At 44.1% G+C, this 15,195-nt stretch overlaps 1 protein-coding gene across 7 annotated transcripts in view; it reads right to left on the bottom strand.

Annotated features, from left to right (window-relative positions):
• The window catches only part of Sh3kbp1 (SH3 domain containing kinase binding protein 1), a 334,803-nt gene that overhangs the window by 1,124 nt on the left and 318,484 nt on the right, over window positions 1–15,195 (bottom strand). For 4 of the 7 annotated variants that reach the window (XM_070040761.1, XM_070040763.1, XM_070040766.1 and 1 more), the window contains 4 exons: window positions 12,232–12,341; window positions 7,976–8,104; window positions 3,082–3,347; window positions 979–1,042 (listed from right to left, as the gene is read on the bottom strand). In XM_070040761.1, coding sequence (XP_069896862.1) covers window positions 979–1,042; window positions 3,082–3,347; window positions 7,976–8,104; window positions 12,232–12,341 — 569 coding nt within the window. The remainder of the gene's footprint in view (window positions 1–978; window positions 1,043–3,081; window positions 3,348–7,975; window positions 8,105–12,231; window positions 12,342–15,195) is intronic. The other 3 variants (XM_070040765.1, XM_070040767.1, XM_070040768.1) reach the window with 1 other exon arrangement.

Here is a 15,195-nt window from a genome sequence, read left to right as displayed (position 1 = left end):
AAACAAAATCATAACAAATTAGCTGGCTTTCGAGAAGCTGAAAGGTAAACAACCTGGTTAATGGAAAGAAAGTACTTAACCTGACCACTTTAGAGGTGCAAAGATCATCTGAATAAACAATCAGTAACAATGCCTCAAATGACAGAAGCCTAAAGACCAGGCACAATGGACTAGGAAATGATGTCTGGATTCTCAGACTCCTAGGATTCTCAAATTGTCAGTAGCAGAACAATTTCCGTTTCCTAGCCAGAAAGCAGAATCTGCGGTCCTGACACACTGGACCATCTGACAGTGTGGTAAGGCAGTTGTTGTTGGCCAAACAGTGTGTATGTCAGCACCACTGAGGTGACGGCGAGTACTGCATATCCTCACTTGGCCAGCAAGGGTATCAAATTGGATAAAAGCCAATCTGCCTGTGGCCAGTTGGAATCCCCCTCGCTACTTTCCACCATTTGCTCATAGGAGAGTTGGACCAGAGGCTGGAGTAAGGGACAGAGCTCAGATGATCTGGCAATACCGATATGGCCATCAGGAAAACGATGACAAACACCAAGTGTAGACACAGCTGTGGTCCTTGGGAGTCCCAATACTAAATGACTGAAACCAACTGGCAGCAGGGTCTTCCCAATACCACAAACTCGGCAGTTGTTATAATGAAGCTTCTGAAAACTGGAGGAACATTTTTATAGAAGAGATGCCTAAAAATAAATTCCAAATGAGAAGCCCAATTGCTGGCAGGGGGAGGGGGAGGATGAGGGAGACAGCATGTTTACTAATTTTTTCCTACCCCAAGGCCTTTGAAGCCCAGGAAAGGATGGGTAGATTAAGCCTTTACAATTCTAAGAAAATTGCCACTTACAGTGTATTTAAATCTACAGAGAAGCAACAATTATTCACTTTCAAAATTAAAGCCCCGACATTGCTTCTACCCTGGAGTGAGCAGAGGCTTCGTGGGCAGAGGAGCCCTGAGGGACTGACCTGCAAACGAAGGCGGATTTTCTTCTCTTCGTCCAACTCAGACAGCAGCTGCTTAATCTCCCGTCTGGAAAGCAAAGGACAATACAATCAAATTGAAGCACAGACTTCCCCGGGAAGATGTAGGAAACCTCTTTTTCTTACTACAAAATCCACCTGCCCCCTTTTACAAAGAAAATGTGAACCCGCGTTACTTCTTGCATCGACAGTCCTTCAGATGGATTTCAGACGGAAAGGCTTGCCATTGTTTTGGGACTACTGAAATAGGTAGCAATGATCTTTGAGACCTTTCAGCTATGTTTCTCACAAAAGAAACAGCTGGAGACATTGAGGCCTGGAATTGTGGCTTAACTTGTTCAAAGACTGGACACCAGGCACCTAGACTCATATTCTGACATAGCTCCATCTCTGTCACACGTATATACAGAATAATTTTCATTGCCGACATTTTTCTCCATTTCCAAAGCAAACATGAGTTAGGACTAGTTTTTACAACTTTCAAGAATGAAGTAGAGCAAGGAAAGGGGTGACATTGTCCAAAAAGAAATATACTCTTTACCTGACTTATGTAACCATAATCCCAATGTATATCACCTTTAGAATAACAATAAATTTTTTTAAAAGAATGAGAGGCATAGCCTCTCAAGAATGACTTTTTCCAGAAAGAGCTAACTGATCTCTAAACTCTCTGAGTCTCAGTTGCTTTAGGAAAGTGCTGCCTACATTTCATCTTCTACCACTTTATCTTTGCAGACAACATCCTGGGTGATATAGATGTATGATGCCTAGTTTTGCTCACAGGTCTTTCTTCCCATTCAAGTGCTCCCTGAGGATGAGAGATATGGTAAGAACATGTGTATAGGCATGCACAGAGAAAGCCCTCGAGTCTCTCACAGTGAGAATAGCTTGCTGAGAGTAAAGTCTAGGGCTTAAAGATCCAATACATCTTTTCATATATTATAGCCCCTCGATGCAAGCCAATTATTTCATCTGACAGCCAAATGAAGTTGTCATGTTTTCTGATGCTAGAAGGAAAGCTATTGGCTTAAAAGGCAGTAGACATAGCACAAGTGATAGAGTACTAGCTAGTTAGTAGGAGGCTGTGGGTACCTCCCAAAGATACAACATATGAAGATAGGTATGATGTGCATGTACCTGTAATCCGGCAGGAGGATCATAAGTTCAAAGCTAGTGGGGACTATATAGAAAGACATTGTCTCCAAAAAAACAAAAAAATGGTATAGGTACTGTCTGGATCTTGAATGTTCCCCAAATGCTCATGTGTTAAAAGACTTGGCCAGCAGGTGGTGCTGTGGGAGGCTGTGAACCTTGAGAAGGTGGGGCCTGGTAGTAGGAAGTTAGGTCATTAGACCAGTGTTTTTTTTAAAGAAATACTGAGCTGGGCATCCATGAGTCATGCCTATAAGCCTAGCTATGTAGGATGCTCAGCGCTAAGGATTGTGGGCAGAAAAATGCAGGTGACTCTATTTCCAATTAACTGCACAGTAAAAAGCTGGACTGATGATATGGCTCAAGGGGTGGCACATCAACTGTGAGCAAAAAAGCCAAGTGAGAAGGGGAGGCCCTGGGTTCCCACCTCTAGAACTGGCAAAAGAAACAACAACAACAAAATTGAGGTCAGGTTGCTTCTTGACTGCCATTTCCTCCACAACACAAAGGCAATGGAGCCAAACATCTAGGGACTAAAACCATGTGCCCAACTATACCTTTTCTCCTTCAGAAGTTGATTCTCTCAAGTATTTTCCCTCAGGGATGGGAAGCTGAGTAGTGCAGAAATATTATAGGCTATCTGGGAGCTCAAGACGTTTTTCTATAGCAGCTTGTTGAGAATGTCAGTCTATGCAACTAACTATGGCCAGCTTGAGCTCTTCTTGTCCACAGTAAGCGGAGCATTAACACGCATAGCGCCATGCATGATAAATGAGCCTCCTGTGGTCCCTACCAGTTCTCACTACTGCTGCCACCAGCCATGAGGAGGCCTGCCCACATTCTAGGGGCAGGGTGGAACCCAGGCTTTCCAAACCAGGCCCCTGGCCCAGTGGTGAGTTCCTTAGAGACAACTGCAAAGGGTTTCTGGGCACTCACTTCTGCTGGTCCTTCATGGTCTCGATGATGGTCCTCAGCTCACGGACCTGTGTCCGAAGCTCCTCCACAGCCGCCTGGCCACTGGCTATCGGCTCCATCTTTGGTTTTCCTTCCATGCTGAACAGAGATGGGGAATTGGCTCGGTGTCCAGGTGCTCCCAAAGAAGATGACAGAGGGACTGAAGCCAGCGAAGTGAGAGATGCGGGGCCGCTGCCTGCTGCCATGCTCCCTGGCTTGGGTGGCAGCGATGCCTTGTTGTCAGACACCTGTGGCAAGGGAAAGTGGGCGGGCTTCAGAGTAAGGGAGTCAGGTGAGTCAGGTCTTCCTTTGACATCGTCCAGGTACCTCTCTCCACACACCCCATTCACTCATCCCTTCATCCACAAGCCACCAAGGCCAATGCGCTGCAAAGCAGTCCCCTGCTCAAGTGTGATCTGTAGGTGTTTGAAATGTGGCTTTCTGTCTGGAGAGACAGTCGTGATTGGTGTCTGATACACACAGAGATTCCCAACTGCTTGCCCAGATACCACAAACTCTGAAGTGAGCAAGACAGTCGCCTGGCTCATAGGAGCGCAGAACCCAGTGGGGAGCACACTGACAGACAAACCGACACATTGCTGCAGAGGAGGAAGACTGAACAAGAGGGAGGAAGCACAGGAAGCCCCGGAAACACGCCAGACAGGCAACAATCCTTGACGGAGCAGTGGACTGACAGCCCCATCTTGGAGGGGGGTGGGCAGAGGAAAGGGCTGCAAGACTGTGGAGCAGAGAAGCTGTAGGAGGAGGGAAGGCCCTCAGTAAAGGCCAAGACACCAGGAAGCAAAACATATTAGTGGAAGACATGGCTAGGAAGGCCACTGGGTGCAGGAGAAAGCTTGGGAAGGGAGGGTAAGGACGAGATGATTGCATGACAGAGCTGCTGGGAGAGCCACACAATGGAAGCCAGAAACTGTGAGGCGGTGGCCAAGATGGTAGAGAGTCATGGTGAAGGTAAGCACATCTAACCAAAAAAAAAAAAAAAAAAAAAAAAAAACCAATAAACAAAACAAAAAACCATGGATGGGAAGTTAAGCAGGGCTGATGGAGTCTGCTTTACAGAACTCACACTCCACGGCCATGTAGAGGAGGTCCTGGTCAGGCAGGCTGTAAAGGAAGAATAGATCCTATTTCATTTTAGGAGCCGGAGGGATGGCAGAAGGGACGTATTTAACTGGGCAGAGCCAGCAAATAAATGAGAGAGAGCTTGGCTAATGGAAATGGAGGCTGTGCATGTGACTAAGACAGCAGGAGAAGGAAAGAAGCCCAGTGATAGGATGTGGAGATTTCCCAAAACAGAAGAGATAAGGAGAGAAAGAGAGCAAGCTCTAGACCTTGGGGAAGAAGTAGTGAGAAGGGATAAAAAGCAAGACAGTAGAGAGGTGGTGGCTTATAGAAGCTCCCTAGAGAAGTTTTTTGTTGTTGTTGTTTTCTGGTTGTGGGGCTTGAACTCTGGGCTTGGGTACTGTCCTTGAGCTCTTCAGCTCAAGGTAAGCACTCTACCACTTGAGCCACAGCGCCACTTCCAGTTTTCTAGTGGTTTATTGGAGATAACAGTCTCCTGGACTTTGCTGTCTGGACTGGCTTTGAACCATGATCCTCAGATCTCAGCTTCCTGAGTAGCTAGGATTACAGAAGTGAGCCACTGGCGCCCGGCTCCTAGAGAAGATTTAGAATGCCAAAAAGAAAAAAAAAGGAGATTCCATTTGGTAGTGCAGGGGAGGCAGAAACCCACTGGCAGCAGATCTGTTTCTGAAGGGAATGGTGAGAGGTGGAGCTTTCCCAAAGCTTGGCTGAGGAAGGAAGATGGAGGAGAAAGAATAGAAAACTCATGAATAGAAGCCTCAGGAGACGACAGGATCATGGGTTTGGTCTGCTTTTAGAGTTGGAGGACACGCAGAGCCGCATGAAATTGTCAAGCAGCAAGTCACTGGAGAGCCAGTGTGATGATGGTGAAGACAGGCAGGAGAGGCCTGAAGAAGTGACCTGCGGAAGCCAGAAAGAAACAGGCTGTAGGGTAGTATGGGGTGGGAAGGCAGAAGGAGAGATACCTAGCAGGCCCAGAGAGGAGACAGTAGCAAGGCAAATGAGTTGGTGGGCAGGTGGTGAGAAGGCAAAGTAATGAGCTAGGACGTCGAGAGGTGATAGGGTGGATACTGAGGCTGATGGTGACACTTGGCACCGTAGCCCCAGGACTTCCTCCAGCAGTGGGCGCTCAGCCGGCCATCCCAAGACAGGTGCCAAGAAAGGGCTTGGCTGGCATGACAATGAGGAAGGAGAGTCTGGATTCAGGCTGTGCTAGAGGCAGAGACAGGCTGAGGGAGCCAAAAGCAGATGGGCCATCGTTCCCAGCCTCTCTGTTCGCCTTTTCTCTGCCAAGTTACCATTGAGGAAAAGTATTCTCGGCTGCCAGGGAGAGCGCTCCGCCAGCCTGGGCTTTGTTGTTAGTAGGAGTTATAGTACGAGAGAAGAGGAAATGACATTTATGGAGCGCTGATCGCATGCTGGACGTCAGCGCTACCATTTAAACTGGGATCAACCGGCACAGGCATTTTACCAAGCTGGAAACAGGCGTAGAGACCTGGTTGGATAACTCCTCATGTCTCTTAGCTAATCATGGGGCAGGATGAAGATGCAAACCTCTCACTATCAGCTGATCCGGAGCCCAGCACCATAACTGTGGCTACCTGAGTCTGCAGAATTGTTCTCTCCTGTTATTTTCTTTTCTGATTATCCACTCCTGGGCTCATTCTTGCTTCCATTTCCCACCCTGTGTCCTTTCCTAGCTCTCACGGCCCGCCAAGGCCCTTAACACTGATCGACACTGATGCTGCTGCAATCAATGCTTCATTTGGCATTTCCAGTATGACTGGCATTCCCAGCCCATTTCAGCTAACAAGTACTTTTTTAATCCCTCACAGAGTATAGGTCACCACACTCTCTGATCAAATTAGCTCAAGTGGAATTTCTAGAAGCAGTGAAAAATACAACCTGACAACTCCAGGGAAGTGAAATAGGCTAATGGAATAGAACTGTGCAAATCAGAAACATGAAAAGCCATTGTCCACCAGTAGATGTCACTGTAGAGACACCCTAGGGATGTCAAAGAAAAGGAAACTTGGTATGTCTATTGTGTGTGTGGGGGGGGGCGGGAAGCAGTCTAAATCCAATCTCAGTAAATGGAATCCTTTATAAAGAAAGAATGCTTTGGTTTTGTGGATAATTAAAATTGATTTGTTTTATAGGATCATGTTTTGCTTACTATATCAGATTTTTAAGAAAAATCTATACTTGTAAATTCTTTAATCTGTGAAGAAGAAAAATCTCACCCAATCTTTGACTTGTTTATGGTAATTCCTGCTTCAAATGACTACAGTTTCTGCTTTGAGATAGAAAAAAGTGGCTAATGTTCTGTGAAAATAACTCTGATTGGATTTTCCTAATATGAGAAAATGGAATTTTAGAATGTTGGTTTATTTATAGAAAGCACAGAAGTTGTATAAGATGCTTTCTCTTTAGAAGTTAGTTGCATGCAGCTGGGCCTGGTGGTATATGCCTTAGTTCCAACTACAAGGGAGGTGAAGATAGGAGGGATTGCAGTTTGAGGCTGGCCTGAGTAAAAAAAAAAAAAAAAAAAAAAAAAAAAAAAAAAAAAAAAAGACCCTCTGTCTCAAAAAAAACCCCCAGAAAACAAACAAACAAAAAAACCTAAGCTGGACATGGCGGTTCACATCTGTAACCTCAGCTTTCAGGAGGCAGAGGAAAAGGTTATCACAATCCATGTCTGATTTGGCATAAACATAAGACCTTATCTAGAAAATAAAGCAAAAACAGTTGGAGGCATGGCTCAAGTGGCAGAGCACTTGTCTCACAAGCATGAAGGCCTGAGTTCAAACCTAATATCACCAAAAAATTTAAAGGCAGTAAATAATTCTTTCTTCCATTCTTTCTTTCCTTTGTCTCTTTTCTTTCTCTCTTCTTTTCCTTTTCTTTCTTTTATCTTTCTTTCATCTCTCCCTCATTCCTTTCCCCTTCCTTCCCTTGTTCGTTCGTTCGTTCGTTCATTCGTTCATTCGTTCGTTCCTTCCTTCATTTCCTTCCCTCCTTCCTACCATCCTTTCCCTGGAACCAAGGCCTTGTGCATGCTAGGCAAATGCTGTACCAGTAAGCATCCCTCTTTCTTTTCTTTTCTTTTCTTTTCTTGAGATGGGGTCTGTTGGCCAGGATGATCTTGAACTCCTAAGGACAAAAGATCCTCTTCTTTCAGCCTACATAGTATCTGGGGTTATAGGCATGTGCCACTGCGACCAGTAATGTTTCTTTTCTCACAAATAAAATAGCTGTACCATTCCCTAGGCATGCAATGGAATTAAAATGCTTTAGACTACAAATGTATCCTAGAATATGAATCCAAATTACCATTTAAGAGACCTATATTAGTTATATATATTTATGATCGTTCAATGATAACTTTTGCTAGCTTTGAACATAAAAGACAAGATCTGTGAGCTGAGGGCATAGCATTTAAAAGAGTTAATGTTGTCTCTCTAGATACTCAAGGCTTTGTAAGTTGTTTTACTCACACTAGTGGTGTGTATGGGCATTGATGCAAGTGTGTGCCATGGTGTGATGAGGAGATCCAACCACAAGAATCACAGAGCATAAACAACTGAACTTGTAGCTCAGGGATTCTGCTTGTGTTTGGAGACTCTGCAACGTGCCTTGGGGCTTTTGATCTCTGTCACTAAAGAATGAAAACACCTGCATTTTCTGTTCATCCCTGATCGGTTCAAAACCCGTCTTCAGTGTAGCACATGCATGGAAGGGTAGGGACACCTCACCCTGGCTGGTCACTCACTTGGGATATGGTAACAGTCTTTGCAGTCTTCTTTGACACGTCTACTCCTCTGTGCGAAAGCGAAATGTGTTCCTCCTTATCTTCTTCGGGACTTGGGGAGTCAAAGATATCAGGGCTTGAAAGGGAAGACTGGATAAAGCCAAAAGAAAATGCTTTTGTCAGAATCATACCTTGGCTGACACAGCTGTTTATGATGCTGTTTGGTTTTCAAAGTGCTGGATGCTACTCAAATTTTGTCTCTCTCTCTCTCTCCTTACAACAGCGATATAAGGCAGAAAGTAAGACCTGTGGACTAGAGACAGTCACCTAGCTAGTTTGTGGCAGGACTGGATCTCAGAAGCTAAGTTTCCTGAAGCAGGGAAGCTTTGTCCTGATGTTTATCCGTCATGTCATCGGTGCAATCATCCATCAATGTCCATCTTTTCCTACTCCCTCCCTCCTGTCTCCAAACATTTGTTGCTATGTGCCTAGCATTGAGGTTAGTACTATAGACTTCATGATGCTGATGACATGCTCCCTGTGGTCTCTGCCCTGCTGGGGCTGGCAATGTGATGGGAGGACACATAATCAGGAGTCTGCCTCTCATTCTCTCCTCCTCTATCCTCAGCTCATCCTTTTCCTTGACCCTTCTCTAGGATCACCAAATCTGTGCACAAAGTGCCTTAAAGGCTGTGCTTGAGAAGAGAGGCAAGGGAACATGAGGTCTAAGAGCACAGCCCTGTTCACTAGACACAGTACAAAGGAGAAATCCTTTGGTACCTGAGGCTGAATTTCTGCCCCCATTACTGGGGACAGTCAACATCCAACATCATTACAGAATGGCAATATCCTTTGAGCAAGATGCCCTTTTGTGTTTGCTGGTGCTGGAGCTTGAACTCAGGACTTGGGCATTGTCCCGAGCTTGTTTTGCTCAAGGTTAGTGCTCTACCACTTGAGCCACAGCTCCACTTTCAGCCTTTTCTTTCTTTAGTAGTTACTTGGAGAGAAAAGTCTCATGGACTTTCCTGCCCTGGCTGGCTCTGAACCGCAATGCTCATATCTCAAGTCTCCCAAGAAGCTAGGATTTCAGGCATGAGCCACCGGAGGCCAAAGGTAGCTTTTCTTCCTCACTGTGAAGATAGTTATGAAAATTAAAAAGCTGGATGAATGGGGAAGGAATTCACCAGAATTCACTTGGTCAGAAATGATTTCTGAGCTAGAATTTCCCTAGTTTAGAACAAAGCAAGTGAAATGAGGGGTAGGTGTCATACAGTAAGGAATCTGTGGGTTTTTTTTTTTTTTTTTTTTGGTCAGTCATGGGGCTTGAACTCTGGGCCTGGGTGCTGTCCCTCAGCATTTCAGCTCAAAGTGAGCACTCTATCACTTGAGCCACAGCACCATTTCTGGTTTTCTGGTGGTTAATTGGAGATAAGAGTCTCACAGACTTTCCTGTCCAGGCTGGCTTTGAACCACAATCCTCAGGTCTCAGCCTCCTGAGTAGCTAGGATTACAGGTGTGGAGCCACCAGTGCCTGGTGTAGGAATCTGTTTTAAATGAAGAACCTTCTAGGGATTTGTTGAGATGAGCTCATATTTAACCCCACCATTATGACAGAAAAATAGTCCTTGTCAGAATCACCATTTGATATCATTAAGAAAATATTACATCCAAAACATTAGTTATCTTCTGTTTATTTTATTTACTAAGGCAGAAAGTTAATTTTCAAGCAAAACTTTTGCTTTAAAAGGTCTTATTTGTTAATCTTCATTTAGTCTGAAAATCCAATTACATATAAATAACTCCCCCCTTACCACCAAGCTTTCTTATTAATCTAGGCTTAACTGCTTAACCACCATGCAATGCCTGGATCCTTTCATTTTGAGATTTTATTCAAAAAGCTGGTTTCCTCCTCAACAACCTATGTTGCATGAGCTGCCAATCAAAGCTTGCTCTCTGAATCCTATAAACATAAATAGCTTCAATTAGAATGACTGGCCCCAGGCTCTGGAATCATAACTGGCGTTTCCTCAATCATTCACCACCAGTGGCCTTTTAGGAATATGTCCTTATCCACGAATCCTATTTGCTATGAAACCCCTACAGGTGCTAACTTTGACAAGAGTAAACAGGAATTCAGTACACACATCCAAATGGGGATGGATGAGAAAGAAGGGGAGACAGTATGGCCATCACGCTGCAGGAAAGCACCACTATATCCTGTTTGTCTGATCTGCAAACAAAATCACTCCCTGTAAACTGCCAAACCCTAAGCCACTGAACCATAAGCTTCCTGCAGGCGGTGACCACGTACTTCTCATTCCCAGCTGTGTCCTTTGTACCTGGCACACTGTGTCCAGTCCACAGGAGACAGATGTCTATAAATAACTGTTGAACAAGTGAATCCATAACTGGGTAGTTTAAAAGCACGGTGAAGATGGGATGCCTTTCCTTGATTCCCGCCCCGCCCCCCAAATGCACACAGACTCCTAAGCAAGGGATATATGGAGCAAGGAGGGAGATAATCTGAACTATATTTAATTCTGAAAGCCAAAAGGTCTTCCTGACTTTTTAAAAAAATGTGGATTTTGGAAAGAAAACAAAAACAGTGAAGGATTTAGACAGAAGATGTTAAGAGGTAGGATTGAGAAACTGGAATGCAGAGATGCTAAGGAACAATCCAGAGGTTGTATGTATGTGCATGCTGGGATGGGCTGTGGAGAAGGGAAGGGAGAGGGGAAAGAATGCAGTGTTGCCACAGAATGCTATAGAGGAGTGAAAAAGGAAGCCACTTTTTCAAGTCTTTCTCTCAATAGGTGCCAACACAGTTAGGTTTGGTTCGTACAAAGCAGAAAAATTTCTTCCAAAAATTTAAGCCATACTTCCTGACCCAGCAGATATGAGAGAAGAGGCTCAAAGGAAGTAGCATTCTTTTTTTTTTTTACTATGGTAACAGTTCAGGTGGGATTAATGACGAAGTAAAAAGAGAAAATGTCCTGGAAAAGAGAAAACTACAGCAGGTTAATTCCTTAGTGTATCTGGTGGAGGCTGTAAGGCAATGTGAGATATACACATATATATGCATATATTGTACATATATACACACATATATGCATACACACATATATGCATACATATTTACATATATACATACATGCATACACATGTATATATGTATATATACATATAAACATATAGAGAAAGGGAGATAGACATATGCAGACACACAGATGGTAGGTAGATAGATCGAATGAACAAATGAACACATGTACTGCTTGTAGTAGATAAATTTAACCTTTGTGAAGGGCAAGTTTGCAATCTGTGGTGAAAACAAATGCACATTTCCCTTCATACCTAAGAGAATAATTTTTCAGCAGCATCAATATTTTTCTACAGTGACATTCACTTGAGTGTTGTTTAGAAAGAACTGGAAACAACATAAATATGCAATAATAATACACTTGTTAGGTACTCTCATATACTCACATGTTAGAAGAGTCGGCATCCATTAGATGTGCTGTCCTGAAAAAATGAGTAATGACTGGGAAGAAAGGTGTGCAGTATAAAGAAGGACAAGCAAGTTCCAAAACCATGTGATCCTGATTTTGAAGAAATACATATGTGCGTACAAATCCAAAAGAATTCTAAATAGAAGGATATCTAGCAAGAGGCTAGCAGTTCTTTGCTTTGGGGCAGAATTACAGCTAATACATTTTCTTCTTTATGCATTGTGTTCAAATTTGGTACGATGAATGTGTAACAGATTTACAATTAGAGATTATTCCAACAACAAACAAACAAACAAACAAACTTGGACAGGTTATCATGGATGTTTGATTGGTCTCTTCTACGTGACCAGCTGCTTCATAACATTAAAACCAACCTCTGGAAGGCCTGTGTGGGGTTCCAAAGAAGAGTACAGTGATGGGATTTGGGGAAATAAATCTGCTGTACAGTAGAAGATTTAGCAAAATTTTGTCTTGTTTATAGACCAAACCAGACTTACTCTCCTTTCTCCAATATAATTTGCAACATTTTTTCCCATACCAATTTCATTTCAGATTCAAACAAGAAGGGATCTAGAAGGAGAGAGAATGAAGGTAGAAACAGGAAATGCCATCTTATTGATTCAAGAGGACGCTCTAATCACTTTTAGCTGGCAGTGTAGGCCCTAGCATCCATCTCCTGGTATCAGCAATCAGCCACTTGCAGAAGAGTCCTTAGGTTGAATCACTAGGCATTCTTGCCTTGCAGCTGTACAAATGTGAGAACACACTTACAGAGGTGAGCGACTGGGATGGAGGGCGTCTTCCGGTAGCTTTTGGTCGGCTTGTGGTGGGGTGACTCAGTTTCTCAGTAGATGACACCACAGAGTCAAAACCTTCTAGGTCTAAAACAAAACAATACGATTTTTAAGAACAAAAATAAGAACAAGAAAAGATTAATATATTATAAGCACCTCTTTTTCCTTACTAATCACACTTTCTACCCAAATTATGCTCCATCTTTTCCAAAGTCCATTTATACCCTTGGGTCATTTAATAAAGGTGATTCAAGCTGACTAAGACTATCATTTCCTCCTCTGTTTAACATGCTAGCTAGTAGGAGAGAGAAATAATACTTTTTTGCTTTCCCTTCAATGGTTATATTCATACATCTTTAAAAAGCCATGGGAATTCTTCTTTATAAGTCCAAGTCCACTTCAGTAGACAGAACATTCCAGAACATTCTTTTTTTTTTGTCAGTTGTGGGGCCTGAACTTTGGGCTTGGACACTGTCCCTCAGCTCTTCAGCTCAAGGCTGAAGCACCACTTTCAAGCTTTTTCTGTTTATGTGGTGTGGAGGAATCGAACCCAGAGCCTCACGCCTGAGAAGCAAGCATTCTACCACTGAGCCACCTTCCCAGCCTAGATCATGTTCTTCTTTAAAAATTTTATTTGATTGTAAAGATGCTGTACAGAGGGGAAAGAACATTCTTGCAGTCTCAAGGTAAAATGCAGTTGTCACAATTCCAACAGCAGGGGCAGGTGAATGCAGATCAGCCATTAATTCTAACAGCCAAGAAGAGCCAGCCAGCCAGCTCCTCCTCTGCTTTCACCACAATAATCTGGCCATCAGATGTTGTCCTAATGTTAGACTAAACTCCCTAGAGAAGAGCATGCCTTTCCACACAACCCACAGAGCCTGACCCCACTGCTTTGAGAGTCATCGTTCAATGCGGATGCTATCTTCAGCAGGCATCGGTCTGTTCATTCCCTCACTCTACAGCCCTTTGAGTAACTACTTTGTGCCACCCAGAGCACTCAGTGCTGAGATGACACCTACAAACACCATGAGCCCTGCTCTGAGAGTGCTTCCATCCCAGTGCCTAATGCTGTGAGGAACACAGAACAACAAACAAAAACTGTATTACATGCTCAATGAATTTTGCATTCTGCTTATTTCTCTTAATCCTATATGTCATATTTCTAAACATGCCCCTTTTCTGATTTGATACTGGCGTTTGATATCTGCCTTGTGCTTGCTAGACAGGAACTCTATTACTTGAGCCAGGCTCATCTGCCCTTTCTGCTTTAGTTATATTTTGGATAGTGTCTCATTCTTTTGCTTGGGCCTGCCTGGACCTTGATCCTCCTATATATGCCACGGCTTCCCCCCCCCCCCACCGCCCCTGCATAGCTGGGACAGACAGACACTCACCACCACACCCTGGGCTGGCCTTGAACCATGATCATCCCACTTCTAGAGTACCTTGGGTTCCAGGGATAAGCCACAACACTTGGCATAAACATTCTTCATAAATATTTTGTATAATCATCTATGGTACAGAAATTTATCTTTGTTTATTCACTCCTCTACTGTTGAATAATGAGTCTCCATGTCATTCTCTCACCTATTTTTTGTGCCAGTATGGGGCTTGAACCTCCAGGCCTAGGTGCTGTCCCTAAGCTTTTGTGCTCAAGGCTAGTGCTCTACCACTTGAGTCACAGCTTTTCTTTGGTTTTTTTTTTTGGAAGCTATAGGACATAACAGTCTCACGGACTTTTCTGTGCAGGCTGGCTTCAAACTGTGATCCTCAGATCTCAGTCACCTGAGTAGCTAAGATTATAGGCATGAGCCACCAGCACCCAGCTCCCACCTATTTTTTTCTATTATAGAAATGTGACACACAAGGCTGGAGGTATGTCTCAAGTGGTAGATTGCCTGTCTAAAAAGTATAAGGCTCTGAGTTCAAACCCCAGTATCGCCAATGAAAAGTTATCCACACATGTCTTTGACTGCTCTGGGAAAAGGAGTAAGGCCCAGGACAGGGCTTGCTGGTGAGGGTGAGTTGGTAGGAGCACACAATATAAAAGAGCAGTTGAACACTGGGCGCCAGTGGCTCATGCCAATCCTAGCTACTCAGGAGGCTGAGATTGGAGGATTATGGTTCAGAGCTAGCCTGGGCAGGAAGGTCTGTGAGAATCTTATCTCCAATAAACCACTAGAAAACCGGAAGTGGCACTGTGGCTCAAAGAGCGCTCACCTTGAGCTGAAGAGCACAGGGACAGCGCCCAAGCCTAGAGTTCAAGCCCCACGACCGAGAGAAAAAAAAAAAGAGCAGATGAAGCCTAGGTACAAAGAGAGGACACAAAACTGAGGAGATGTTGTACAGCTAGGCAGCCAGGCAGCCAGGCAGCCAGGTAGCCAGGGGAGGAGGTGGAAGAGAAGGCTGTTGTAAGTTCCAGAAAACAAACCATTGCCAGGAGCCTTGGTGGGGAGTTCCTGGGACTGAGCTGGATAATTTATATCCTTGTCCTTCCAGGAAGCTAAAATAGTCTCTGGAGGCAAAATTTGAGCAGGATGAAAAGTTAGTATTCAGGAGTCTGAGACTTGGATGATCATAGTTCAAAGCCAGTGTAGGCAGTAAAAGTCCATCGAAACTCCATCTCCAAAACTATAAGCCAATAGCCAGGGTGGAGGTATGGCTCAAGCAGTAGAATACCAGCCAAGCAAGCAAGAGGTCCTGAGTTCAAACCCTCATACCCACCAAAAATAGTTAATGACTTATGAACTCTGGTTCTCTACCTGTGACTGCAGAATAGACTCAACTTGAACAATAACAAAAATAATACCCTGGAACTAGCTCAACTGGTCTGGGGTGCAGCCTCCCCGGGTGATATGGCCACACAATCCAGAGTGAGAAGCTGTACTCTAGCAGATGCTGGGAACTTGAAGGAGGGAGGGACTAGACCCAGTGGAGT

The sequence above is a fragment of the Dipodomys merriami genome, unplaced genomic scaffold, assembly GCF_024711535.1.
Source record: "Dipodomys merriami isolate MVZ:Mamm:240054 unplaced genomic scaffold, mDipMer1.0.p SCAF_3, whole genome shotgun sequence".
NCBI classification, from domain to species: domain Eukaryota; kingdom Metazoa; phylum Chordata; class Mammalia; order Rodentia; family Heteromyidae; genus Dipodomys; species Dipodomys merriami.
Note: the sequence above shows the minus strand (reverse complement) of the source record. Positions and strands in the feature narration are given on the sequence as shown.